General features: G+C 38.8%; 3 protein-coding genes across 5 annotated transcripts in view; all 3 read left to right on the top strand.

Moving 5' to 3' along the window:
* The first annotated feature begins 1,024 nt into the window (after positions 1 to 1,024).
* Positions 1,025 to 7,143, top strand: LOC307260719 (ribonuclease kappa-B). Its single transcript, XM_080041015.1, has 3 exons — positions 1,025 to 1,223; positions 3,610 to 3,692; positions 5,437 to 7,143. Exons 1-3 carry the CDS (start codon positions 1,146 to 1,148, stop codon positions 5,579 to 5,581), a joined length of 306 nt encoding a protein of 101 aa, XP_079897141.1. The 5' UTR covers positions 1,025 to 1,145; the 3' UTR covers positions 5,582 to 7,143.
* Positions 7,144 to 9,176: 2,033 nt separating this feature from the next.
* On the top strand, positions 9,177 to 16,363 carry LOC307260689 (uncharacterized protein). Of its 2 annotated transcripts, none has more exons than XM_080040978.1 (11): positions 9,177 to 9,290; positions 12,052 to 12,370; positions 12,468 to 12,524; positions 12,681 to 12,808; positions 12,925 to 13,222; positions 13,439 to 13,489; positions 13,631 to 13,662; positions 13,834 to 13,854; positions 14,105 to 14,530; positions 15,135 to 15,371; positions 15,481 to 16,363. In XM_080040978.1, the coding sequence occupies exons 2-11, from the start codon at positions 12,052 to 12,054 to the stop codon at positions 15,745 to 15,747; spliced, it is 1,836 nt and encodes a 611-aa protein (XP_079897104.1). In that variant the 5' UTR covers positions 9,177 to 9,290; the 3' UTR covers positions 15,748 to 16,363. The 2 variants fall into 2 exon arrangements, with proteins under 2 accessions (XP_079897104.1, XP_079897105.1); XM_080040979.1 differs by having other exon boundaries at positions 9,227 to 9,274.
* A 1,160-nt stretch (positions 16,364 to 17,523) lies between these two features.
* The window catches only part of LOC307260713 (uncharacterized protein), a 10,664-nt gene continuing 2,248 nt past the window's right edge, over positions 17,524 to 25,939 (top strand). Inside the window, exons 1-7 of one of the 2 annotated variants that reach the window (XM_080041009.1) lie at positions 17,524 to 17,807; positions 19,199 to 19,267; positions 19,515 to 19,577; positions 20,210 to 20,235; positions 20,335 to 20,409; positions 20,501 to 20,560; positions 20,980 to 21,072. In XM_080041009.1, the coding sequence (XP_079897135.1) occupies positions 17,531 to 17,807; positions 19,199 to 19,267; positions 19,515 to 19,577; positions 20,210 to 20,235; positions 20,335 to 20,409; positions 20,501 to 20,560; positions 20,980 to 21,024 (615 nt within the window). In that variant the 5' untranslated portion in view covers positions 17,524 to 17,530 and the 3' untranslated portion in view covers positions 21,025 to 21,072. Of the gene's footprint in view, positions 17,808 to 19,198; positions 19,268 to 19,514; positions 19,578 to 20,209; positions 20,236 to 20,334; positions 20,410 to 20,500; positions 20,561 to 20,979; positions 21,386 to 25,939 lie in introns of those variants that run through there. The other variant, XM_080041008.1, reaches the window with a different exon arrangement.

Here is a 25,939-nt window from a genome sequence, read left to right as displayed (position 1 = left end):
TGACGCTTACATGTAAATAAAGAAATAAAACACGTTAAATTAGCAGGTTTCTAGGCGGAGTTTCGTTTATGTTCATCTTTAAGGTTAAAATTCGGTTTGATTCACAAAGTCCAAAGTCCCACAGGTGAGTTCTTACCTTTGCAGAGGCTGACGTCATCTTGGTGACGAGTTTTTAGCTGTTTTAGATGTTTTAATCACAACAATAACCCGGAAAAACAAAAACAAAATAGCAACGTTAGCGGCTAAAGTTAGCTCCTGTTGCTGTTAGCGGGTCGCGAGGATGTTTTTAAATGGAGTAAAATAATCTTCTGGAAGAGACACCTCCGCGCATGCGCTGTGAATTAATCCAGATATTTATTATTTCACATATTCAGAGATATAAAAATTATAAATATCGGTGAACAAAAGCAGACGGGGGATAAAGGGAATGTTGCGCTACTTTGGAAGTCGAGCGCCATTGGTCAGTCAAACAGGAAGAGGCGGAGCTTGTAGCGCTGGACGTTCTCATTGGTCGTTGAGTTTGCTCTTCGTCGTGACGATAGTTGCCGAGTTTTACCGAGTCGAGCCGAGTGTCACAGAGTTACCAAGTCCGCTTTTTATAAGTGACTTCGGGCTTCTTTTATTTTTGCACATAACATTTTATTATTATTATTTGGCCTATTTATTCCAATTGAGACAGTAGGAGTATTTAAAAAAAAATATGTATATTAATTTGTATTTTGTGGTTATGCTCTACATTTTCCCACCATTTCTGAAAATTTATTTTTCATTTAATTTTTGAAAATTAAAAATATCTGATTAGAACCTGTAAATGTACTTCTGTTGATCAATTAGTATTATTTATTTATTTATTTATTTTTAATACATGATTTTTATTTATTTCTGTCCTGCAAAGTAGTGAAACATATCATGAAATTCTCATTTTGACTTCACTTCTTTTATGCTTGTTTTTATAAGCTTAGGTCTCGTTGCCTTGCTCCTCTCGCGAGATCTGTCAACACATCTCGGCGAGACTAGGGATGAGGATCAGCTGACTGCGACGCTGCCTTCGTCCTTCAGCGGAACATTTCTCCATTTCTCTTTTGGTGATTTCTGAACTGAATTAAAATCATTTTCTGACCGACCATTGGACCAGAGCCACCGCCATGCCGTCGCTACTATTCTGCGGGCCGAAGATGGCTGCGTGCGGGATAGTCATCAGCATCTGGGGCGTTATAATGCTGGTAAGATGGATGTAATGGATAGGCGATATTACACTGCTAAACTGCTCATTATTTCACATTTTCATTATAAATATACACCTAATTTGATATATTTTGACTGAATATGATTATGAGTGCGTGTTTGAGTGAGCGAGACCTTTTAAAATGGTGAAAAAACAACCGTTTGGTACAAAAAACGAATATAATCTCCAGCAAATAGACTACGCTACACTGCTTAGCTGCTCAATATTTGACGTTTTTCATTGGAAATATACATCTAATATTCTTAATATTGATACATTATGATTTTAAGTGTTTGTTTGAGTTAGCGAGACCTTTAAAATGGTGAAAAAACAATCGTTTGGTATAGAAAACGAATATAATCTCCAGGAAATAGACGGGGCCCGATTAGGCCAAACTGAGTAGGCTGAATACCTTCTGACATCTTGTGACATGTTAGGCGTTAGTGTCACTTTTTCAGTATTATTCAGATGTCTTCGCCCATCACGTGATACCTTTCTGAATAGCGTAAGATCTCTGCTATGCTATGGAGAATAATATAAGGAAACATTTATCACAGACTGGATGAATCTTACTCAAACACACATTGACACAACGCTGCATTTTTCAAGGCACTGTTGGCATCTTGGGGCATTTTAAACGCATTCAATTGAAGTGTAGCTATATACCAAAACACTGGCTGTAATGTAATGTAATCAATTTGACACTGCTGTGATCAATGAGCTCGTGCATGTGCTATTTTATTAATGTCATGAATTCATCCACAAACCAAATCATCATAATATTATAATAAGAGGAGAAATAGTTTAAAGGGCCAGGGCTTTTATTTTGAAATTATACTATTTCATTATAGTACAAAGAAAATATATTATTTTTTTTTAATTTCCATGACTTTAAGGTATATTTTGTTAAAAAAATTTAAGAAAAATTATATGATCAGTATTATTAAGAAATACTAAATTATCAGTTTGAGTGTAATATTAAAGTGTAGTTTTCTGACTTATTCAAAGCAAGTTTCATTAGACAAAAAAAATATATTTTCAGGAACTCAAGAGGCAGAAAAAAAATCCCAGTTGGAAATGAATCATGTGACTTTTATTTTTGTCTCATGTGACGACTCAGAACAGGAAGTCAGGTTTTCCACAGACAGTGAAGAGGTTTATTCAATATGATGCATTCAGGTTCCTCTCTGTTAATTTACACCCTTTGTTAATGGTTTGATAATCAGAATTTTTTTGCATTAAAAAGTCTAAAAGAAATTCTAAAATATGACTGACAGATCTTTAAATAATTAACTCTCACCACTACACCACGAGCAACCCCTATATATTTTTTTTAACATATAAAAGAATGATTCAATGAGGTAAGCCATAATACTGACTGTCCATCACACTGTGTCCCCCGATGGGTCCCTGAGCCTCATGTTGAACTACGAATGGGCCGATAACCAGTTTCAACAGTAATTTGAAAAAGTCAAGGTCTCAAAACCGCCATAATTTATAGAATAATTCAATTATTTATTGTATGATGTTATCACACACACACACACAAACACACACAAACACACACACACACACACACTTTGTTCTTCAGCCAGCCCTAGTCATCATACGTGTTTATTAATGATCACATTTATATTCTATGTTGTTTAATTATTGTGTTCAGGCCGTAAAAAAATGTTGTTTTTCCCCCAGACATTTCAAAATAAGACGTTTTTCGAGCTGTAATCTCAATACAGTGATAGAGTTAAACCATGGTGTTTTAGCTTATGGTTATCACACTGTCAGAATATCAAACTGGCCACTAGTAGTGGACGTGTGAGGTTTGCCCCAGTTTTGTTTTTGATTTTGCTTTGTTTTTTTTTGTGTATCTATAGCTTATTTTCTTAATCATTTTGTCTTATTTATTTTTTAATTTTGGTATTTCTTGTCTGTTTATGTGAGGGAGTGGTGTGGGGGTGGGGTTGTGTATGTATTGTATGTGTCTACTTATTCAGTTTTTTTTGTCCGTATGTGAAAAATTGTAAAATCATTAAAATAAAAGTTTAAAAAAAAAAAAGACCAAAGAGTTAGTGAAGGCAATGTACTCATTAATATTACATCACAGTTCACAGCTTAACAAACACCTTAAGCCTCTGGAAAACATGGTCTCAAATAGTACAAATGTAAATGTACAGGATAGCCGTACATGAATATAATGGCAAACGGGAACATGGGGATGGATTGCCTTTTTTTTGGTAATTTTTATTTTTTTTCTGTTTGTATGTTGTGACGTTGCAGGTGTTTGTTTGTTTGAGTGTGTTGTGAATAAAAAATGAAAAAACTGCAAAAAATATATATATATCATACTGGCCCATGTCTCATGTTGAGCCCCTCTGTTCTCTCAGGCGATGCTCGGGATATTCTTCAGCGCCAAGTCGGCCGTTCTGATCGAAGACGTTCCCTTCACCGAGGAGGACATCCGCAACGAGTGAGACGCATTTTTATTTATATTATTTTTTATTTATTTTTCTATATACAGTATATTTATTGATCTTCAACATATAACAACACATAACATTTTAATGTGCAACCCTCATCTAACCCGGGGCGACTGTGGCTCAGTTGGTAGAGCGGGTCGGCCGATGATTAAAGGGTTGGAGGTTCGATTCCCGCCCTGCCACCTGTGTCATGGTTGTTGTGTCCTTGGGCAAGACACTTCACCCACCTTGCCTCGTGTGAATGTCGATAGTTAGCCTGCTATCGGTGTATGAATGTGTGTGTGAATGGTAACGTGTAAATGGGAACAGGTCTCCCTTGTGAAAGAGTCTTCGGACTCAATGGGATTTACCTGTAGAAATAAAGGTTTAAAAAAAAATATAAGAACAGAATTTTCATTAATTGAAATGTACAAAAAAACAGATGTAATGAAGATAATGAAATTACACAAAACAGAAAGCTTTACGAGATACATGGATGATAAGCACTGGATGTGTTACATGTTCGAAGAGGAGTTCGAAAGATGTTCACACTCGCTTAAAGGTGTAGTCAGTGATTCTGGAGAACGCTTGTTGTCTAAATCACTTTTTGTCAAAATCAGTGAATATCTCCTCATGATCCACTACCTGTCTGTACTGTGTGTGAGCTGAAAAAAAAGTGTTGATACACAGTCTAGGCTCTGTAAACTGGTATGTAAACAAAGGGGCCAATCGTAGCTATAGCAACATGCCTGTTTACAGAGCCTAGGCTGGGTATTAACGCTGGATTCTTTTTAGTGCACACACATACAGACGGGTAGTGGATCGTGAGGAGATATTCACTGATTTTGACAACAAGCGTTCTCCAGAATCACTGACTACACCTTTTAAATAACTGTTAAAAAAATGCTGTAACTTTGTACTATTAGTGGATATTTGATCAAACACTTTCCCTGCTTTCCAAATCTCATACTCTTTATTTTTTTCTATTCTACATACTACAGCTGATCATTAAAAGAATCCCTACTATTTAGTATACCAGAAAAAGATTTAGGATGTCCCAATACATGCACGTCAATTGTAGTATGCTGAAAATACATAAATGCCTAACTAACTCCAATAGCATTTTGGAGTATTCGTCTTTATTCGTGATATTTCTCGAAAACTTCCTTATCTTCTGATTTTTTTTTTCTCTCCTGTCTGTGGCCCTAAAACTTTTCTGTACTTTAGTAGGCAGTGTAGGAAAAAGAAAAAGTATGTGAATTGGAACACATGGGTAGTTTTTTCTACAATACTAAATAGTAGATAGTACGGGTATTGGATTGGAACACAGCCTAATTCTTTTTCTTCTTTTTCAGCCTTGTCTCTGTAAACTAATATGAAGGGGCCGCTCGTAGCTATAGCAACATGCCTGTTTACAGAGCCTAGGCTGTGTATTAACGCTGGATTATTTTTAGTGCACACACATACAGACAGGTAGTGGAATCATGAGGAGATATTCACTGATTTTGACAACAAACGTTCTCCGCTGACTACACCTTTTTAATAACTGTTAAAAAAAAATTAAACTCTTCTATGTTCTACTGTTTGTGTGCTTAAAAAAATCCAGTGTTAATACACAGCCTAGAAAAACTGGCATGTAAACAAAGGGGCCCATCGTAGAGTTTAGGCTGTGTATTAACTAACACTTTTTCCTATTGGTGGATATTTGATCAAAACACTAATTCTTTTTCTTCTTCTTCTTCTTCTCTCCAATAGTAAAAATCCTCCCGGGAACATCTACGGCCTTTACAACCAGGTGGGAATCAACTGCTTCATCGCGGCAGCAATCTACGTAGCGGTGGGCGCCGTCTCGCTGTGTCAGGTCCGGCTCAACAAACGCCAGGAATACATGGTCACATAGGCGGCGCTTTCACCTTTTGACCTCTCACCTCTGACCTCTAAAACCCCCCCCAAAATAGGCCCGTGAGGTCACTTCCTATGAGGTCATTCCCTTCCTGTCCATAAAGTTTACGTTTTGTTCATATCGGACCAATCAAAAGCCGGCGAAGTCCATGTGGGTCGGGGGGGGGGGGGAGGGGGGGTCTCCGGAATAATTTATTTTGAAGTTGAATTCTTGGATGTTTGTTGTTGTTGTTTGTTGATGTTTTTGTAAAAAGTTGGAGTCAGTGAGTCTGGAGAACGCTTGTGGGCAAAATCACTTTTTTTGTCAAAATCAGTGAATATTTATGTAAACTAAGGGGGGCCACTGTAGCAGGCAACACGCCAGTTTACAGAGCCTAGACTGCTGTGTATTAAGACTGGGATTTTTAGCATTTGACAGGTAGCGGATTCGTGACAACATTTTGAAAAACAACAAGAGTTCTCCAGAATCACTGACTGCACCTTTAAAATGTTGTGGGATGAATCGTTGCTTTCAGGTCTCAATTTTCTTCTGCCTGGATTATGTTTTAAAGGTCCCAAATTATGCAAATTTACCGTTTCAAAAAATTGGAATTTGGGTTTCCACTAGAAACTGGTGTAGTGTCCAAAAACCTCAATATTTCTCACAGAGCTATTGTCTGAATCTCGTCTTTTCAGCCTCTGTCTGAAACGATCCGTTATAGAGTCTGTCTCCTTAAACCCCGCCTTCCGAAATAGCTCAATCTGCTCTAATTGGCCCAGAATCTAACTGTCACTTTGAATTTAACTGCCTGTTAGATTCAGGGGAATCTGGGGGGGGGGGCGTATCACAGGTGGAGGTTGTGTTAAGTTAAGTTGTCCCCTAATGACATCATAAAGGGAGAGAAATCTGACTGGGGTTTTTTGAACACATTTTTTTTTACAGAATAAGAGAGAGGGTTTGTGTTTTTCTCTAGACACTCCGGGGACACGTAATCATTTTGGAAACACCATTTTAAAAAGTGAATATTGCATAAATAGGTGACCTTTAAAATTAACAAGGGAAATATGTTAAGAGAAGGAAGAAACTGTTCTTTCTCCTTTTTATATATTTTCCAACCCTGCGTTCCAAATCACATACTCTTTCTTTTTACTACACTACATACTAAAGTACAGAAGAGTTTTAGGGCCACATGAGAGAGAAAAAAATCAGATAAGGAAGATTTTTTTTTTCATTATGTCGAGAAACATCAAGAATAAAGACGAATACTCCAAAATGCAATTGGAGTTAGTGGGGTATTTATGTATTTTCAGCATACTACAATTGACGTGCACGTATTGGGACATCCTAAATCTTTTTCTGGCATATTGAATAGTATGGAAGTATGTGATTTTGAACGTAGGGCATCTTTATTTTTGTTGTACCTGCTGAAAAAGTAAACGAACCTTCGAATCTTCCTGCTGTCAAAATAAAAGTGTTTGTCTTTGAAGTTACTGTGGATCAAACTGAAGGTTAAGAAGTGTTTAAATCGTGACTAAAATATTAATGTGGACCATCGTTTGCAATAAAGTGTGTTTGTGTGTAAAAAATCTGAAATATTGTTGTCCTTTTTATTTTTATAGTTTTAGAAATGGTTCTTTATTTGTGTTTAGTTTGGTGAAAGTACATTTAAAAGGTGCTACGAGGAGGTACTTTTAAATATTTCTGAAACAGTCAAATTTTTCCTCTGATCATAAATTACATGTGACAGCAAACGAGACCATCAGTGCAAAGTATGATATTTTTATATGGTTTTTCTCAATGCCTTTGTCATGGGTATACGCTCACCCAGGAACAACAGCTGGCGTAGTAAAAACAGTACTGCTTAGTCAAAAGGGGGGCGCTAGAATTAACAAAGTTCGTCGGAGCAGCTTTAACTGGAGAATTCAAATATGCCACCTTTTACATTTGCTTAATAAGGTTTTGGAGCAAACTACTGTATATATTTATATTTATTTTTTATTTAACCAGGTTAGTCTCATTGAGGTTAAAATCTCTTTCTCAAGAGAGACCTGTAGGGCCAAGATAGACAGCAGAAGACAGTTACACATAAAACACAAGTTCAATATTAAGCGCAGTTGTAAAACATAAAAATAAGATTATTGACTAAAAACATTCACAATTGTTTTTTTTAAGATTTTTATGCTTTATTGATAGTGTAGAGACAGAGTTGAAATGGGGCAGAGAGGGGAGTGACATGCAGAGAACGACCGTGGGCTGGAATCGAACCCGGGTCCGCTGCTGGCCGAGGCCCATGGGGGGGGACGCCCTACCAACTGAGCTAAGGGCGCCCCCTGTCATTCATAATTGTTAATATATGATTGGTATATAAAATACATAATAATATAAAGTGGTAGAAGACGTAACCAGATGTTATGTTAAAAATAGTGCCAAAGGGCCGCTCCGGTGGTGTAGTGGATAGAGTGCGTACCATATCAGCTCAGGCCTTCGTTGCAGTGGTCGCAGGTTCAAATCCGACCCGTGGACCTTTACTGCAGGTCATCCTCTCTCTCTCTCTCTCTCTCTCTCTCTCTCTCTCTCTCTCTCTCTCTCTGTCTCCCCATTTCTACTCTGTACTATCTAATAAAGCTTGAAAATGCCAAAAAAATATCTTTGAAAAATAGTGCCAAAATGTAGAAATGTTTCAACACAATGATATGATACATTAAGTAAAAAGAACAATAAAATACAATATAGTTTAATACAAATCCACTGTGGAGGCTGATGTTCACAAGAAAACAGACCAGTGTTCATGAAAGAGTTCAATACATTTTGTAGCCGATACTTTAGTTTTACTTGTAGAATTTTACCAAAGATCAAGACATCACAGTAATATTTACAAAGTAAGTTTTTTTTAACCCTATATTTCTCTTTCTGTGATGTCACGAGAAAGAGAAATATAGGGTTAAAAAAAACTCTTTCTGCCTTTTCTCAGGCTAGGATGAACCGATTTCAATTTTTTTCGCACATTTATACTACATAGGATCTCAGAATTCAATACACCTTCATATTCAAACCGGTGAAGTAGGCCTTTAATCGTTCTAAAGTGCTAAAATTCTAAGTCTATTGAGGCTGGAAAGTTGAAAGATTTTTTTTTTTTTTTTACAGTTTACTTTTCCATTCTTTTGATGTATATAGAATTAAACTAATTAATATGTATTTTTTTAGTTATTATTATTAATTTATTACCTATTCTTATATACTTTTCTGTTGGTCAAATGTTCTATTTTCCATATAGGCCTAAGACTGTTTATGGTTGGTACATAATAAAGTTCTGCAAAAAAATAAAATAAAAATAAAAAAAAAATTCAAAAGTTAAGGTTACGTTTCAATGGGCGGGAAAGTGCGGGCTAAACCATTGTTCACAGAAGGGGGGGAGTGGGCTGTGACTTTGAAACTGGATTTTATTAACAGGATTAACCTTTAACAGAGTAAGAACAAAGTAGCCTACATAGTGATAAAATATCGAGGTCTTTCATATATTTCAGCATGGATAAGTTGGCGACTGGTGAGCAAGTGAAACAGTATTCAAGTTGGTATGTCCCACTAACTGCCACACACAAGAATAAATTCAAAAGTTCAAATACATTACTTCCTCTTCGCGCCATCGAGCAGCCTTTCTCTGACGTTAAACAGTGAATAAATCCTACAAAAGGGTCGAGGGAAAGCAACAAAGTGAGTAATAACTAAGGTATACATTCCTTTCTGTTGAAACGTGAATTTACGTCGAGATAAAATAAAATCCTCCATGTCTGGTATCACTGTGCTCCGGTTACGTGGGTGCATATATGACTCAGTGACCGGTTTTTATGGATTTGTTTACCCATATGAAAAACTGATGATATTCCAGTTTTCTCTCGATACATAAAACACTTTTGACCGTTCAGAATTGAGGTTTTCCAAACAGTTGAAAGTGAACAAGACTAATGTGAAAGTATTCATAGTTGGTCTCTTTGTCTCTCGTTCTCTCTCTCTCACACACACACACACACACACACACACACACACACATAAACACACACTGGTGGCGGCAGCAGCTACCACGCAGGGTTCAAGCTAACCACCAAAGAGAGACATTTGGTTTTGGAGGCCGGATCTGCAATCTGCAATCAGTAGATGACACATCATGTTGTCAAATGAATATATTCCTTCATTCAACCGTTACACGACGTAAAACACAACACTTAATCCAGCCATCCAATGGAGTATTCTCTCTAGATGATCATTTACTAACAATACACTTTGTAGAAATAGTTTTTACACAGTTTTCATGCGATCATTACATTATTCTGTGCAGGTTTTCACATGAGAACATTCATTACATTCAGCTTCCCCCTCTCTATCTATCTATCTATCTATCTATCTATCTATCTATCTATCTATCTATCTATCTATCTATCTATCTATCTATCTATATAGAGCTTCCCCCTCTCTCCCTGTGACACATGAGCACATTCAAATATAAAATAATATTATATATAAATTAAATATAAAATATTTAAAGTATAAAATATAAAGTCCGAACCCAACAACATAGTTTTGAAAATTAACAGTCTTTTGTGTTATTATAATTGTTTTGCATGCCAATATGATATAAAGCCCTACTAACGTTCTACTCATACTAAAAGCCCTACTAACATACTCATACTAAAATCCCTACTAACGTCCTACTCATACTAAAATCCCTACTAACATCCTACTCATACTAAAATCCCTACTAACGTCCTACTCATACTATAAGCCCTACTAACGTCCTACTCATACTAAAAGCCCTACTAACGTCCTACTCATACTAAAAGCCCTACTAACGTCATAATCATACTAAAAGCCCTACTAACGTCTTACTCATACTAAAAGCCATACTAACGTCCTACTCATACTAAAATCCCTACTAACATACTCATACTAAAATCCCTAGTAACATCCTACTCATACTAAAAGTCCTACTAACGTCCTACTCATACTAATTTTGACGTAAAGTTGAGTATGTTGTGGTTGTGTATGCAAATTCATGTAGGCGAGAAATGCCCAGATGAGTACTTACTTACGTGAAGATTTTGTGTATCAATAGGTTACTTTTCCTACTCAACCGCCCCACAATGCATTGCATCTTTTCCTACGACACAGGAAAAAAACATTTTTTAATTCTTTATTGCTACTGTATACTTCAGTGTAAACGGTCTGACGAACTTTGTATACACAATGGATGGTTAAGTAGACAGTATGTAGTATATACATGTTGAGTATGTAGGAGGGAGGATGTTAGTAGGGCTTTTACAACACAGCGGCTGTGTTCGGAAATCCCTACTAACGTCCTACATCCTACATACTCAACATGTATATACTAAATATTGTCTACTCAAAGACCGATTGTGTATGCGAGATGCATCGAATCGTTTTCAGTGAAGTATACTCAAGCTATAACGAATTTCTTCTTCTTCTTATAAAATTCCGGCCGTTTAGACGCTGTTTAGCGTATTGCCGCCCTCCACAGGTTAGATATTAAACTCGATTTTTACATACAGTCCTGTGTTGTGCAGGAAATGCAGAATTGTAAATAAAGAATAAAAAAAAAAATCTTCCTTGTCGTTTGAAAAGACGCGATGCATTGTGGGGCGGTTGAGTAGGAAAAGTATCCAATCGATCCATACCCAAAATCTTCTCGGAAGTTAGTACTCACCCGGGAATTTCTCGCATACCCAAACTCGCATACCCAACCGTCACATACTCAAATTGAAGTCAAAATGAGTATGAGTAGGACGTTAGTATGGCTTTCCGAACACAGCCACTGATTAACACATGCTAGTTTAACGGCCATAAACCAGGGCATGCGTCGCAAACGGCAGCAAATTCCGAAAAATGAAGCAAAAACTCTGGTGGAAATATTTAGTGCGATACGTTCCTCAATAATGTGACTAAGATTTGAATACTCCACGTATCTTTATGCGATCATTGCTTACTCCGATTATGAATGTATTCAGATTAAGGTGAGTATAAACTGCTGTTTACACGGAGATGTCTTATTCAGGATATGATCTTAACCGGTGTAGAAGCCAAATGTTATCTACACGTGTGGTATGATGTTATGCACTGTGTGGCTATTAAGTGGCAGTCTAATCTTGCCCTACAAAGGCATGACAGGAACTGATGATTGGCAGGTGTTTGACCTGGAAGGGCAAACGGGTTTTGACCGCTGTTGTTTTGCATCGCTGTGAAGCTGAACTATGATTGTAAATATTGCACGGTAAAAATAAACATATTGTATGAAACGCAAGAAGACACTCGGACAAGATTATTTACAAGAAAGGAATCAGTGAAGTGAAAACAAGCGCGTCAGCCAGGTGATCCGGGTCAAACGATCTCAGTAGCTTGATGCATCGGCTTAGCTGCTTTAATAACCGGGTTAATATCACATTGCTGTGAATGTAAATGTGGTCTGTGTGTGTTAACAGATGGCACAGAAGAGTTTAAACCCAGAGTGGAAAGAAGACCTGTTCAAAATCACAAAGCAGCTGACCGAGGAACAGTTTGAAGAGTTGAAGTTCTTTCTGCGCAGAATCCCTGAAAGTAAGAAGTGTGATAAAACACGTGTAGAACTCACTCAACTCATCGTGGACCACTATAAAGAACACGAGTCTATCTCTGCAATCAAGAGGATAATGAAGAAGATTCCTAAGTGGGACCCTGTTGTCCAGAACCTGCTGCGCCCCCATGTAGAGAAACTGAAGCAACAACGGCAGGAAAACGAACAACTACCGCAGCAGGAAAGAGGTGAGTTTATTTATTTAGTTAATGTTTGGTTTTGGACCTTATGGACTGAACAGCTGTGATTAAATACAGAGAATCATTTCCCAATTTAATCTTTTAGGGAGGAAGAGGAAGAGGAAACATGATTCAGAGGAGAAGGAAAATGGCCCTGCAGCAGGTAGCTTAACATCTACACATGAAACATTTTCAAAGTATAAAGTCTAAAAGTTTAAGGAACAAACTCAGTTCTTATATTACGGTACTGAAGATTTCTGTTGAAAAGTTAAGATACACCAACAAGTGCTGACGTTTTTTTTTTTTTGGCATTTTCAAGCTTTATTAGACAGTACAGAGTTGAAATGGGGAGACAGAGAGAGAGAGAGAGGGGGGATGACCTGCAGTAAAGATCCATGGGTCCAATTTGAACCCACGACCACTGCAACGAAGGCCGGAGCCAATATGGTACGCACTCTATCCACTACACCACCGGAGCGCCCCTCGCTGACGTTCAACTTTGATTAAATGGTTTTCACGTGTCCACACACTTTTCTCTCTTTTCTGTTTTCTCTGAGACACAGATGACGGATATTCCAGCGAAAGAGTGGAAACAAGCTCTGACCAACATCCTGGAGGAGCTGGATGATGAGCTGTACAATAAGATGATAGAATTGTTGCCAGGACTCAGCAGAAGACAGAAAACCAGAGGATACAAAGAAAATATGCCCCAGACGTTAATTGAGCACTACGGAGTGGAATTGTCTGTTCGTGAAATCCGTGTTGTAATGGATCTGATACCAAGGAAGGACCCTACAATCCAGGGCCTGCTGCACCCCTTTGTGGAGAAACTCAGTAAAATACCTGAAAAAGAGTGCAAGGGTAAGTTCATGCAAATAATTCTGGAATGCTGTTTGATTTTGTGAGGTGATTATGACCCCCTTTAGGTTTTGTTTACCAGGCTGCTCACTGAGGTCCAGACTCAGACTCAGACGATGTGCTAAAACCAACAGAACAGACTGTTGTTGTGGCATGAGGTTTTGGTCCTGATGCGTGAAGGATGAAACCCAGATAATTATTTCTAAATCTTGTTTTCAGGGGAGAAGAGGAAACTTGATTCAGAGGAGGATGCACATTGCCCTGCAGCAGGTAGGTTAACATCTACACATTAAACATTTTCATCTGAAAATAAGAGCAATGTTTTTACCAAAACAACACAAACACTGTTTGGTGAAGTTTTGTTTTTGATGTTTCTGAACACCTGCCATCCTGATGTTTGTCCTTTTTAAGATCCAAAGAAGAGCTGCCCTGCACCAACCAAGGTGAGGAGTTTTCAAGTAGAGTAAATCACGTTGTTTATGATGGATGTAATATGAAAATACTTCTAATTCATTTTGCTTTAAGACAGTGAACAGCTGATATTAGATGCAAAGTCCAGTAGTAAGTTTTGTTCATTTTGGGAACTGATCATTAATCAAAGTTTTGTTTTCCAGGAGGGAAAGATTCGTCCTGGGGTAAGTGCTTTGTCTTCAAAGTTTCATTCACTCCTCATAAGCTTAATATATAAATATAATATAATAATATATAATAATATAAATATAGCAATATAATAATATAATAATAATATATACATATAAATATAATATAATAATATATAATAATATAAATATAATTAATATATAATATAAAGGAATACTTTAAGGAAGTAGGTCTTTAACATTAAACATTCATCTTTGTATTCATGTTGCTCTTTTCTCTCTCCAGATGATATCGATCCTTGATGTGAAATACAGCCGTCACATTCCTGACACAAAAGCCATGGCTGGGAAAGTTATTCAGAAATCCGGCCTGCGCCCCTATAAAACCACAGAAAATGTAAAAAAAGTTTTCTTTTATGTGGCGGTGGCCGATGGAACAGCCAGCATTAAATTAATGATATATGGAAAAGCGCATTATAAAACAATCGAGGAAAAGAAATTCTACACCTTTAGAAAGCTAATAATAGACGACAGGGCTGTTAGGGTCACCAAAGTCAGCACAGTGTCCAAGACGTACGGTCTTGAAGTCCCTGAAGAGTTGGAGAAGGAAGCTGGGAAGCTCATCTATCCCGAGTGTCCACTTTACTCTGTCGCTGAAGCCAAATCATGTGATGACAAGACAGAAGTGAATGTTGAAGGAACCGTGACAGAGGTGAGTTCGAACTGGTGAAAAGATCTTTGGAAAACTTGAAATCTATCCTCCATCCATCTTATCTTCCTCCTCTTATGGGGGGTCGGGTTGCGGGGGCAGCAGCTCCAGCAGGGGAACTCAAACTTCCCTTTCCCGGGCAACATCCCGACGTGTTCCCAGCATGGAGTTATAATCTCTCCATCTAGTCCTGGGTCTTGGTGGTGCCCGGAACACCTCCCTAGGGAGGTGCCCAGGGGGCATCCTTACCAGGTGTCCGAACCACCTCAACTGGCTCCTTTCTACCAAAGGAGTAGCGTCTCTACTCCTTTGTTCCTCAGGATGACTGAGTTTCTCACCCTGTCTCAGGGTATGTGATCGGTTTAAGCTCCGCCCCTCTCTTCACCCAAAACATTCAGTCTCAGATGATACGATCAGAGTCCATAGTGGACCTTCAGCCTAGGATGCTTTGGTACCACGTACACATAGGAGCATCCTTGTGTTCTAAAAACCATGACTAGCACAGAAGATTTTGTTCAGGGAGCAAACCACAAGTCCAGTCCATAGGTGCTTCTCAAGCGGTCAAAGGGTGTGGACTCTGTTTCTAATGTTTCTTTGATCTGTTCAGATTGATCCAGTGGAATCGGTCACCGTGCAGCACCAAGAGAAGAAGACAAAGACAAAAAGGCAATATTTCAGTATCCAGGATGAGAGCGGTCCCATCAGGATCTGTATGTGGGGTGAAGGAACCAAGCTGTGCAAGGGATTGACAGTCGGCGACATCATTAAGTTGACCAACGTGAAGACGCATCACTACTATGACGACGTCTCGCTGAACTCTACTTCTTCCACCAGAATTCTCAAGGTAACTGCAGCCTCCTCACAGACCACGTTCACATGCTCAGCAATACTCCGATATTAACCCGCTTAAGGTCACATTTCTCACTAATACTGTCCATCTGTCCTTTATGCAGATCCAAAGTGCTGGAATCCAGAAAGAGAGAATTGAGATCATCGGAATCATAAAAGCTACAAAGAGAGAGACCGAGCTGGAGGCAGAGTACAAGGAGGAAGTGCACACGTTCGTTGTGCCATCTCAACTTCTGGCCAAGACCTTTGAAATCAAACTAAAGGTTCATTTTGAAGACAGTCTCCTTGAAATGATGCCACTCTTTGCGGATGTAGAAATACAAGGAAATGAAATCATAAAAATGACAGACGTTCAAAAGACGTCTGAATAACTGCATGTGCACACAGCCAGGGAACAGTGAACACTGTTGTAACAATGTCACTCGGACAAAAATGATTCCGGACTTTGAGTTTAAACAACTGGACTGGAGACACTTTCTTCAGGACAACGATTGTTTTCAAAATCCCTTTTTTTAAATCGGTGAATATCTCCTCCATACTTTGTGCTGGGAAAAGAAAATCCAGTGATAAAGGTGGAGGGGGGTGGGGGGCACTTAAGTGTAATTTTTCTTTTCTATTAATTATGTAATTCTCTCTCTGTTTAAATGTTAAATGTATATTTTAATGTGAATCTCTGGCTGCATGTAAAGCACTGTGAGCTGCATTGCTTGTGATACACAGTACAGACAGGTAACCCGAGGTGACAGAGATTTTACTGTGGCTGCTCTTAATATAAACTGAGGGACAGTCTACCCCTGGATATAAGAACAGCTCAGACCATTGATGACTTTAAATCTCTTAAACTCAATTATGTGTGCTGTTAATACAAGTTGAGCCTGTCATTTTAATATTTGTATTTTGCTCCTATTTATTGTGTTTCAGTTTTTGTGTTGCTTAGCATAGGCCTATGTGTAGTTTTGTATTGTGTTTTGAGCCTGTGCAACTGAGGTTGTCTTAAATGTGCTATATAAATAAAATTTGACTTGACTACACAGATAAAGTTTAATTTTTAATTTTCTTTTTTAATTATAAAAACAATGTTTGACTGTGTCCAGCAGAGGGCGCTGCAGCTCTAACAATCTCCCCTTCTCATGCCAAGGATAACACAGACACTTATCACTGCGGTAACCTACCTGCCCCGGGCGTCAATAACCTGTTGTCATGTCTTAGATTACAAAGAAATGAAACTTAACGATCCGCATGAAAATGGATCAGACCATTGTTCAGTGAAGAGGGGAAACTGTGATTTTATAACTGCACGTTTTAGGATTAACAGAAAAAGTTGGGAAAAAAAATACTATTAGATTACGAAAGATCTCTCAAATACAGCCTGGACAATATGTTTTAGTATTTATTCCAGATGAGTTTGGTAGCGAGCAGGTCGACAGGTAAAACATGTCAGTTGGTATCTCCCGTTCACTGGCACAACAAGGAAGAGAAGATTTTTTTTAGAAGTATTTCATGAGCAGCTTCCCTGTAAACAGTGTTCACGTCTCTCAGAAGGGAACTGACAAGACAAAGTGAGTATTCATTATTATTCATTTCTGCTATGAAAAAATAAATAAATAAAAATCTACTATGATCCTTTACTTGAGTAAAAGTACCAATACAGTAATGTAAAAGTACTCCATAGCTAGTAAAAGGCATGCATACTCAAAATGCATAGCCTACATGTATTAACAAGAACAAGTAGTTAAGAATTACAGTAAAAGTATTATGCCTACTCCACCTTTTACCCACATGAGAGGGCTCAACGTGCAGCTTTATTCTGTGTAACTGTTTGTGGTGTGAAGTTCAAGCCACACCTTTTTATTACAGACAAAGTGTTGTCATTTTAGTCACCAGTCTCTGCCAATTAGTAAACATTGAGTAGAAGAGCAGCCCAAGACAACTTTCTTGAGGCACTGTTCAGCTTTCATTAAGTCAGTCAAATACATATTCCTTCATAATAATGCATTTTGAGGAGACATATATAGGATTTACTTTTTTAAACATGAAACGGCTCAACAATCTGAGAGAGGGGAGTGGCTGTAGAGTATTTTCCTTGAGAGAGAAATGTCGATAATGGCTCATTGTCTCTTTGTGTTACAGATGACACAGTTGAGTAGTTTAGAGATGAAATGGAAGAAAGCCCTGACGTCCATCGTGGAGGAGCTGACCATGTCAGAGTTTGCGAAGATGCTGTTCCTTCTGCACAAAATCCCTCAAGGTATGAAGTCTGAGAAGAGGCCAGTAGAGATCCCTCAAATCATCATCAACTGCTACGGAGTAGAAGACTCCATCACTGCAATACAAAAGGTAATGAAGGAAATTCCACGGAACGACGCTCCAGTCCAGGACCTGCTGCGCCCCCATGTGGAGAAACTGAAGATAGCACGGCAGAAACACCACGGTGAGTTTCCCCTCCGTAGCCGTAGGGCGGCTGTGGTGAAGTGTGTAGGGCAGTCGTCCACTGGGTTACAGGGTCGGAGGTTGGATCCCCCGTCTCCCCGCCACATGTCCAAGTGTCCCTGGGCAAAGAGACACTGAAGCCTAAATGTCTCCCGATAGTTATCTTGCACCCTGCTTGGTTACTACTGCTATCGGTGTGTGAATGGGTGAATGTGTACAAAACAATGTAAAGCCCTTTGGGTCTGTGAAAAACCAGGGAAGAGCGCTACAGGTGCCGGCCACAGGCCCCTGTCCAAGAGATCTCCAACTCACACCTCCGGCGGTGCCTTTCTGGCTCTCTGTGGAGGTTGGGTGCATTGAACCCGAGTGGTCGATGCAACAGAGCTGCAGTCTCAGGTGCGTTAGAGGCGGTAACCCTCGAACACCGTGGTGGACAGAGAAGTTCAAAACGTGTCCTTCTGGAATATGTTATCCTAGAGGACCCCGACAGTCCCGAAGGGCTGCAGCCTCTGCCAGGACCGATGTAAGGCAGCGGGTTTGGGAGAAGTTCACAGATCCATGGAGAAAGACTTTCGGCACTTCTGGAAAACCGTCCGGCACCTCAGGAGGGGGAAACAGGGAACCATCCAAGCTGTGTACAGTGGGGCGGGACGCTGTTGACCTCAACTGAGGACGTAATCAGCCGGTGGAAGGAGCACTTTGAGTAACTCCTGAATCCGATCTGGAGAAAAGCTAATGACTGGGTTCCCCGGGAGATACTGTGGGGGGTGCTGCGGGAGTATTGTGTGATGTTGATCTTTGTTCCTACTCTCACCTTTGGTCATGAAGGCTGGGTCATGACCCACAGAACTAGATCGCTGGTACAAGAGGTGGCAATGGGTTTGGCTGGCGTCTCCCTTAGAGATAGGGTGAGAAGCGCAGTCATCCTGAGAGACTCAGAGTAGAGTTGAGGTTGTTGGGGCATCTGGTAAGGATGATAGATAGATAGATAGATAGATAGATAGATAGATAGATAGATAGATAGATAGATAGATAGATAGATAGATAGATAGATAGATAGATAGATAGATAGATAGATAGATAGATAGATAGATAGATAGATAGATAGATAGATAGATAGATAGATAGATAGATAGATAGATAGATAGATAGATAAGGATGCCCCCTGGGCGTCCTAGGGAGGTGTTCCAGGCACCACCAGGACCAGGACTAGGTGGATAGATTATATCTCCACACTGGGAACTCATGGGGATCCCAGAGTCAGAGCTGGTTGATGTGGCACAAGGGAAAGGGTGCTGCCACCGTGACCCAACACCGGGTACGAGGAGGAAACTGAGTGAGTGACATTTCTGTGTGTTTATATTTTGAAAAAGTCTTCTTTTCTTTTTTTAGAGCTGATCAGAGAAAAAGCGGCTGCTGCACAGGCACAGCCGGTGGCCAAGAAGACACAACCTGCAGCTGGTAGGACAACACATTCAGTAGTAGTAGTTCTGATACAACAAGGGGATATACAGCAAATATTAACAGTCTTGTTTGCAATGAAATGTAACTATTTATATTCTTTGAGATGCCTTTAACTTATTTTTCCTATGTTTATTGTGTGCACCATCATCAGACCACAGGAAATTCCTTGTATGTGTCAACGTACCTGGCAATAAACGCGAATCTGAATTCATGTGCCTTTTTATGTTCTGTAAATGTCTTTCAGGGACAAAAAGCAAACTGCCACCCGCCTCTGGGTCAGCGTCCCAGAAGCAAAAAGTTGCAGCTGGTAGGTCAACGCACACTAAGCCTCCAAAAGCCTCTGTGATTGGCGCCGAAGCACATCTTTTCGGTTTCTCGGAAGAATGTCACCTATGTTCTTAAAATAGAATTTTTTTCACAATTATAATTTTTTATTTATTTAAAGGTGCTACGAGGAACTTTTAAATATTTCTTGAAACAGTCTAATTTTTCCTCTGATGACATGTAACATCAAATGAGACCATCAGTGCAAAGAATGCTATTTCTATATAGTTTTTCTTGATGCCTTTGTCATGGGTATACGCTCACCCAGGAACAACAGCTGGCGTAGTAAAAACACTTCTGCTATTGGGGCAGCAAGATTGAACAAATGCTGAATGTTCCTTGGAGCACCTTAAAACTGACGATGTCATTTGGATCGGTGGCATCAGTCCGATATCTGATGAGTGGATTGGAGTCTTATCGGACCTGACACCAATATTACATTGGGTTGGTCCCATCCTGTGAATTTGCTGGGAAATAATTTTTCCATTTATTCAGACGCCACATGAATTCAGCATTTACTCAAAGACAAAATTACATATGACGTTAATGTAAGCGATCTCAGGATTATTATTTTTAGAAAAATAACCAAATCATCACTGATTGTTTCTTCTGCAGATCAGCAGAAGAGCCAACCTGCCGTGGTGAGCTTAAAACACGTCTCATGTTAAAGATTTATTCTGCTTATGCTTCTTTCAACTAACTAATGATTTACTTTCAACTTTTCCTTTTGTGTCCTGAAGAAACCCGCCAGTCTCCCCAAAGCTGCGAAAGTCGTGCAGGATTCTGCTCAAGGCACAACTCAAAAGAAAGTGAAGGTGAAAGATTTTCTCCCTGATCAGCTTTTAAAGTTACTTTGAGTTGTTCGTTCTATGTGTTCTAATCGTTTGGTTCTGTTTTTTTGTCCAGGCACCAGTTGCAGCAGCGAAGCCCAAACAGAAACCACCAGGATCCACCAAACCCGCCAAGGTAGCTACACGGACGCTAACATTTGTTTAAGTCAGCTGTTGGTTAAGTTATATAATTCAAGGTTTGTTTTATTGAATCACAAAAAGCTCTAATCTAGTCTTGTGGAGACCCCCAAGGGTCCATTTTGGGCCCCATGATATTTTCTCTATTCTTACTGCCCTTGTTTTTTTTTCTTTTTTAAAATGCGAATGATGTGCCAATCGATTTGTCTGTAAAAACTAATGACAAAGATTCATGTCAGCCCTCACTTAACTGCTTGAGAGATCTTAAAACATGGCTGGGTAAATTAATCTTGTTGCAATCTCAGTAAGAAGGTGAGGTTGTTGGGGGCTCTCATGGTGGTCATCTGAGGGATTTTCAAACTCTACTTTTCAGCAGTGTCCAATATTAACTAAGAACGTGACTCTGTCTCTATGCAGGGCCAGGCTCCAAGTGCTGCTGGGGGAAAAAAGGCCGGAAAGTAGAACCCAAACCCGGACGCCTGATTCACCGACCAACTGTAGAGGAGTGATGTAATGACAGTTTACGGGTCTGTTTTTACAAGTGTTGTCTTTGTCTCAAATACTTTTTATAGAAGTCTTGACATTTGTATATGAATTTCTATTTAATTTTAAATTTTTTAGTGTTTACAAGATTTAGAAAAATGTCACAAAATATTTTTTATATTTTTTTACTTTAATTTTGGTTAAACAAAACTCCCATAATAGTCATGTACGGCTCCCAGAGCTCAACAAAGACCCTCCACTTGCCCCTAGCAACATACACAGTCGCCCCAGTGATGATTGTTTTAATCCCCCTGCTCGCAAACATTAAAGATCTTAATTATTCTACTTGAACATTGTGTCATCTGGTATTTCATTGCTACCTGAAGTCAAAGTATCTTGTTGTCAGTTCTGATATATGCAAGACATTCTCTACATTTTTTTTTGTATTTGTATTCTTTATTTGATTTTAACCCTGTGAAGCACCTTGAGTGGCCCTGTGCCTGAAATGTGCTCTATAAATAAAATTGCCTTGCCTTGCCTTACATCAGAATCAAAATGGAGTTTATCTCTGGCCCACAGTGCAGTTAGAACGATAAGATAAAATAATATAGAGTTAAATAAGATAAACAAGGGGGCGCCCTTAGCTCAGTTGGTAGGGCGTCCCCCCGCCCCCCCCCCCCCCCCGGGCCGGGCCCAGCAGCAGACCCGGGTTCGATTCCCACCCACGGTCGTTCTCTGCATGTCACTCCCCTCTCTGCCCCATTTCACCTCTGTCTCTACACTGTCAATAAAACATAAAAAATATCTTAAACAAAATAATAAAATAAACAAGATAGACATAAACAATACCTCTGCTCCTCACTAGACACACTGGTACTTCATTTCTGGGACAGGTCACAAGGGCTAAAAGGTCAGTTAGAGTTTAGACTTGGTGTTGGCTGGTCACCAAAGGTCTCAATCACTTTAAGAGGGAATCCTGCTGCTGAATCTGGTTCTGATAATCTGCTTTGATGCAGAGTCACCGCGACGGAAATAACTCAAGATCAAGGAGAGATGCTCACGCTCAAAGCTGTGCTCCAAATCTTATTCTCTTTCTCTTTCCCTCTCTCCTACATACTACAGCTGATCATAGACAGTATGTAGTTAGTTAAAGGGACACTGTGTAACATTTTAAGTAATTTATTAGCTAAAATCAATATCCTCATTCATAAATATGTCCTCATTGGTGTAAAATCACCTCTGCCAATAATCTGAATTATCCTCCTGAGCGGAGAATTACAAATATTAATATTACATTTTGTACATTGTGCAGGCAAGTTTTATGGAGGCATCCATGTTTTTGGAATGTCATCAGGTGCATTGTTTAGAATTTAGAATTGTTCTTGTCCTTGAAGGCCACTGTAGCTTCTGTTATTATTCAAAAGGGTTGGGGTTACCCAGGGAGCGTTGCATTCTAGAACTTTCTTGATGATGTCATATTACACAGTGCCCCTTTAACTTATTTATTTCATCCTAACATGGCTCCTTGATCTTGCCTCTTGCTTGTGTATCCGTCTCATCGCTGGTTGTTTTCACTGGGAGGCTCAGTCCATGTGATCACCAATGTGACACCAAGGAGAGAATTATATTAATAATTTGAATAAACTTGATTTATTCCAAAACAAAGAATTTAAATCAAACCAGAAAAATCCAAATTATAAAAAATTTGAGGACGAATAATGAATAAAATACCAATAATAATGTCAGATAATAATAATAATAATAATAATAATAATAATAATAATAATAATAATAATAATAATAATAATAATAATAGAACTAGAACAGCACTTGGTGGTTCTATTCCTCCATCCAATCTCCTCCCAGGTAAAGTCCAGTGGTGGTAGTCAATGCTTTAAAGCAGTGGTTTTCAAACTGTGGGGCGCGCCCCCTATGGCAGGGGGGGCGCGGATGAATATGTGAAAAAAAATAAAAATTTGAGTTTGTGTTTTTATATTAAGATCACGGCATAGCTGGACAAGAGTTCTTCTGCTTCATTCCTCTCACTGCATTTAAATGCATTCATTATATTACAGAGAAATAGGTCTTGTTAAAGAAAAAGACCGCCAAGCCCAACCCAGAGGACCCTGCACAATTTTTTTTTATTTTAAATTAATATTTTTATGGAAAATCCATGAAGAAGGCTTCAATAGCTTCTAATTCATCAGACCCAGTGTTTCCAAATTATTTGTTCACACAAAATTCCTCATATTTAGCCTCTTAATTTTCCTCTCAAAATGCACCAGATTCATGCATTTCACTTTAAAAAGGTGAAAAAAAATCTCCCGGGGGGACATACCCCCGGACCCCGCTAGGAGGGTCTGGTTCTCCACTGGCTACTATTTTCCTCCAGCAGGACATTGGAGGCACTTGCGAAAAAACACTGGGTGTGTGAATGACATTTAACTAGTCAATAATTTGGGCAAGTCTGTCTGTCTATCTTTCCCACTCCGCTGCACACTCAGTCACTACTATCCATGCTTAAAGGAAGCAGGATTAAAACACTGGATTTAGATGTTAAAATGTATTAAAAAATGTGCCTAAAAATGCACAAAAATGTTTAGAATGTTTCAAAAATATGTTTAAATTTGTAAAATAATTAAAAGATCTTTCAAAACACAGGGATTTAGAAAAAAAAATTGGGGGGGGGGGCTCCGCTGAAATTTGTTCTCTGAGGGGGGGCTCACACTTTGAAAACCCCTGCTTTAAAGAAGGTAAAGCTCCTAAGAAGATACAATATGGTACAAGGACACTGAGACCTGATAATATGGAAGTGTTAAAGGTGACGAACTTTGACCCCATCTTGACCTTTTAGACATGAACTGACCCGTGACTGTGCGTTGCTTAGTAACAGCTGACTGTGTGCGTTGCGTATTAAAAGCTGCTGATTAACAGCATGACTGGGTCTTCCCCGTAAGATTATTTACACTGGACTCATTCCATCAATAAACCCTAGAAGTCTTATTATGGACGTTTCTTGTCCTTGAAGGCCACCGTAGCTTGTTATTATTATTCGAAAGCGTCGCTGTGTGTGGTTACCAAGGGAGTTTTGCATTCTGGAACTTTCACCCCTGGATGCCACTAGATAATCAGATATTACACACTGCACCTTTAAAGGGACACTGTGTAACATTTTAAGTAATTTATTAGCTAAAATCAATATCCTCATTCATAATTATGTCCTCATTGGTATAAAATCACCTATGCCAATAATCTGAATTATCCTCCTGAGCGGAGAATTACAAATATTAATATTACATTTTGTACATTGAGCAGGTAGGTCTTATGGAGGCATCCATGTTTTTGGAATGTCATCAGGTGCATTGTTTAAAATGTATAATTGTTCTTGTCCTTGAAGGCCACTGTAGCTTCTGTTATTATTCTAAAGGGGTGGGGTTACCCAGGGAGCATTGCATTCTAGAACTTTCTTGATGATGTCATATTACACACTGCCCCTTTAAGGTTATTATACCGTTTCATGACACATTTTTGACTTCTTATTTTTTGCTTAACATTTACCTTTAATTTAAACAATGTCTTTTTTACTTAGAATTATTTGAAGTTGTACTCCGTTAGTTCTTTATTTTGTTTTGTCTTTTGTTTGTGTGTTCGCTTTTTCGAAAAAATCGAAAATAAAGAATTAACATTTTTCTTTTTAAAGATTATCAAACTGTCAGAATAGTATGTCATAGGGAGCGACTAGGAATGTTCCCCGTATGAGGTCACAAGGGTTAAAAAGGTGAGTTGGAGTTTAAACCAAACTTGACCTCCCTGGCGTTAAGTTAACTCATGTAACAACGACGGTATGCTGTAACAATCTATGATGATAGTTACCAAGAAAGAAGAGCTTTGGTATCAGTATCTGATCAGAGCTTTAAAAGAGTGATAAACAAAAATAAATTGTCGATCGGTGATTGTCTACTATGCAATCAAGATTTAAAATGTGGATTGTAATTGTAGAACTTGGCCTGAGATCAGCAGCTTTTAATACGCAACGCACACAGTCAGCTGTTACTAAGCAACGCACAGTCACGGGTCAGTTAACGTCTAAAAGGTCAAGATGGGGTCAAAGTTCGTCACCTTTATCAGGTCTCAGTGAGCTTGTAGCGGTAGAAAGAAGCTACAATAGTTTAGTTTAGTTTAGTTTATTTCACATAAAAATTGCTTTAAAGAACATGTAGTAGAAAAGGATTTTAAAAATACATGTGGGTGTGGCAAGAAACCTGTACAGGATTATGTAGAACCAGACCCAAAATACATTTACATATTAGTGTTACTGCTCATATGCTCACACACTAGCATACAAATCAAATCAAATCAGTTTTATTTGTATAGCCCAAAATCACAAATACATTTGTCTCAGTGGGCTTTACATTTCATACACTATGATATATGATACAATATGACACCCTGCCCTTACACCCTTAGCTCGGCTGAGAAAAAACTCCCAGTAAAAAACCCTTTACCGGGATTTTAAAAAAAATTTAAGAAATCTCAGGGAGAGTCGACAGAGTAAGGGATCCCTCTCCCAGGACGGACATGCTGCAATAGATGTCATAAGTAGAGAAAATCACGAAGGAATTTGATCATTGACCAGATGATTACATAATACTAAAGTAAAGTGCGAATAGTGTGGATGCAATACGAGCAGATGAGCATCCTAGTTGTCCTTATAGGTTTAAATGGTTTACCCGGATCACTAGCCGGCATGAGGCAGATTAGGAGACAATAAGCCGCAGTTTAAGATGTTAATAAACAGAGGCTCTTTACTGTTGACTCATGCTAGATGCTTGTAAGAGCCACTATGTGACAAAGACCCAAACTCTTATAAAACTGTATATATACACTGGTCGAT

This window comes from Ammodytes marinus (genome assembly GCF_949987685.1).
Source record: "Ammodytes marinus genome assembly, chromosome: 14".
NCBI classification, from domain to species: Eukaryota; Metazoa; Chordata; class Actinopteri; order Uranoscopiformes; family Ammodytidae; genus Ammodytes; species Ammodytes marinus.
This window is presented reverse-complemented; position numbering and strand designations above follow the sequence as displayed.

Coding starts and splice junctions, on each gene's coding strand:
- LOC307260719 (XM_080041015.1), top strand. CDS start 1,146: ATGCCGTCGCTACTATTCTGCGGGCCGAAGATGGCTGCGTGCGGGATA. Junction 1,224..3,609: donor TCTGGGGCGTTATAATGCTG/GTAAGATGGATG, acceptor CTGTTCTCTCAG/GCGATGCTCGGGATATTCTT. Junction 3,693..5,436: donor GAGGAGGACATCCGCAACGA/GTGAGACGCATT, acceptor TCTCTCCAATAG/TAAAAATCCTCCCGGGAACA.
- LOC307260689 (XM_080040978.1), top strand. CDS start 12,052: ATGGCACAGAAGAGTTTAAACCCAGAGTGGAAAGAAGACCTGTTCAAA. Junction 12,525..12,680: donor GGAAAATGGCCCTGCAGCAG/GTAGCTTAACAT, acceptor GGCATTTTCAAG/CTTTATTAGACAGTACAGAG. Junction 13,663..13,833: donor GCTGCCCTGCACCAACCAAG/GTGAGGAGTTTT, acceptor TTTGTTTTCCAG/GAGGGAAAGATTCGTCCTGG.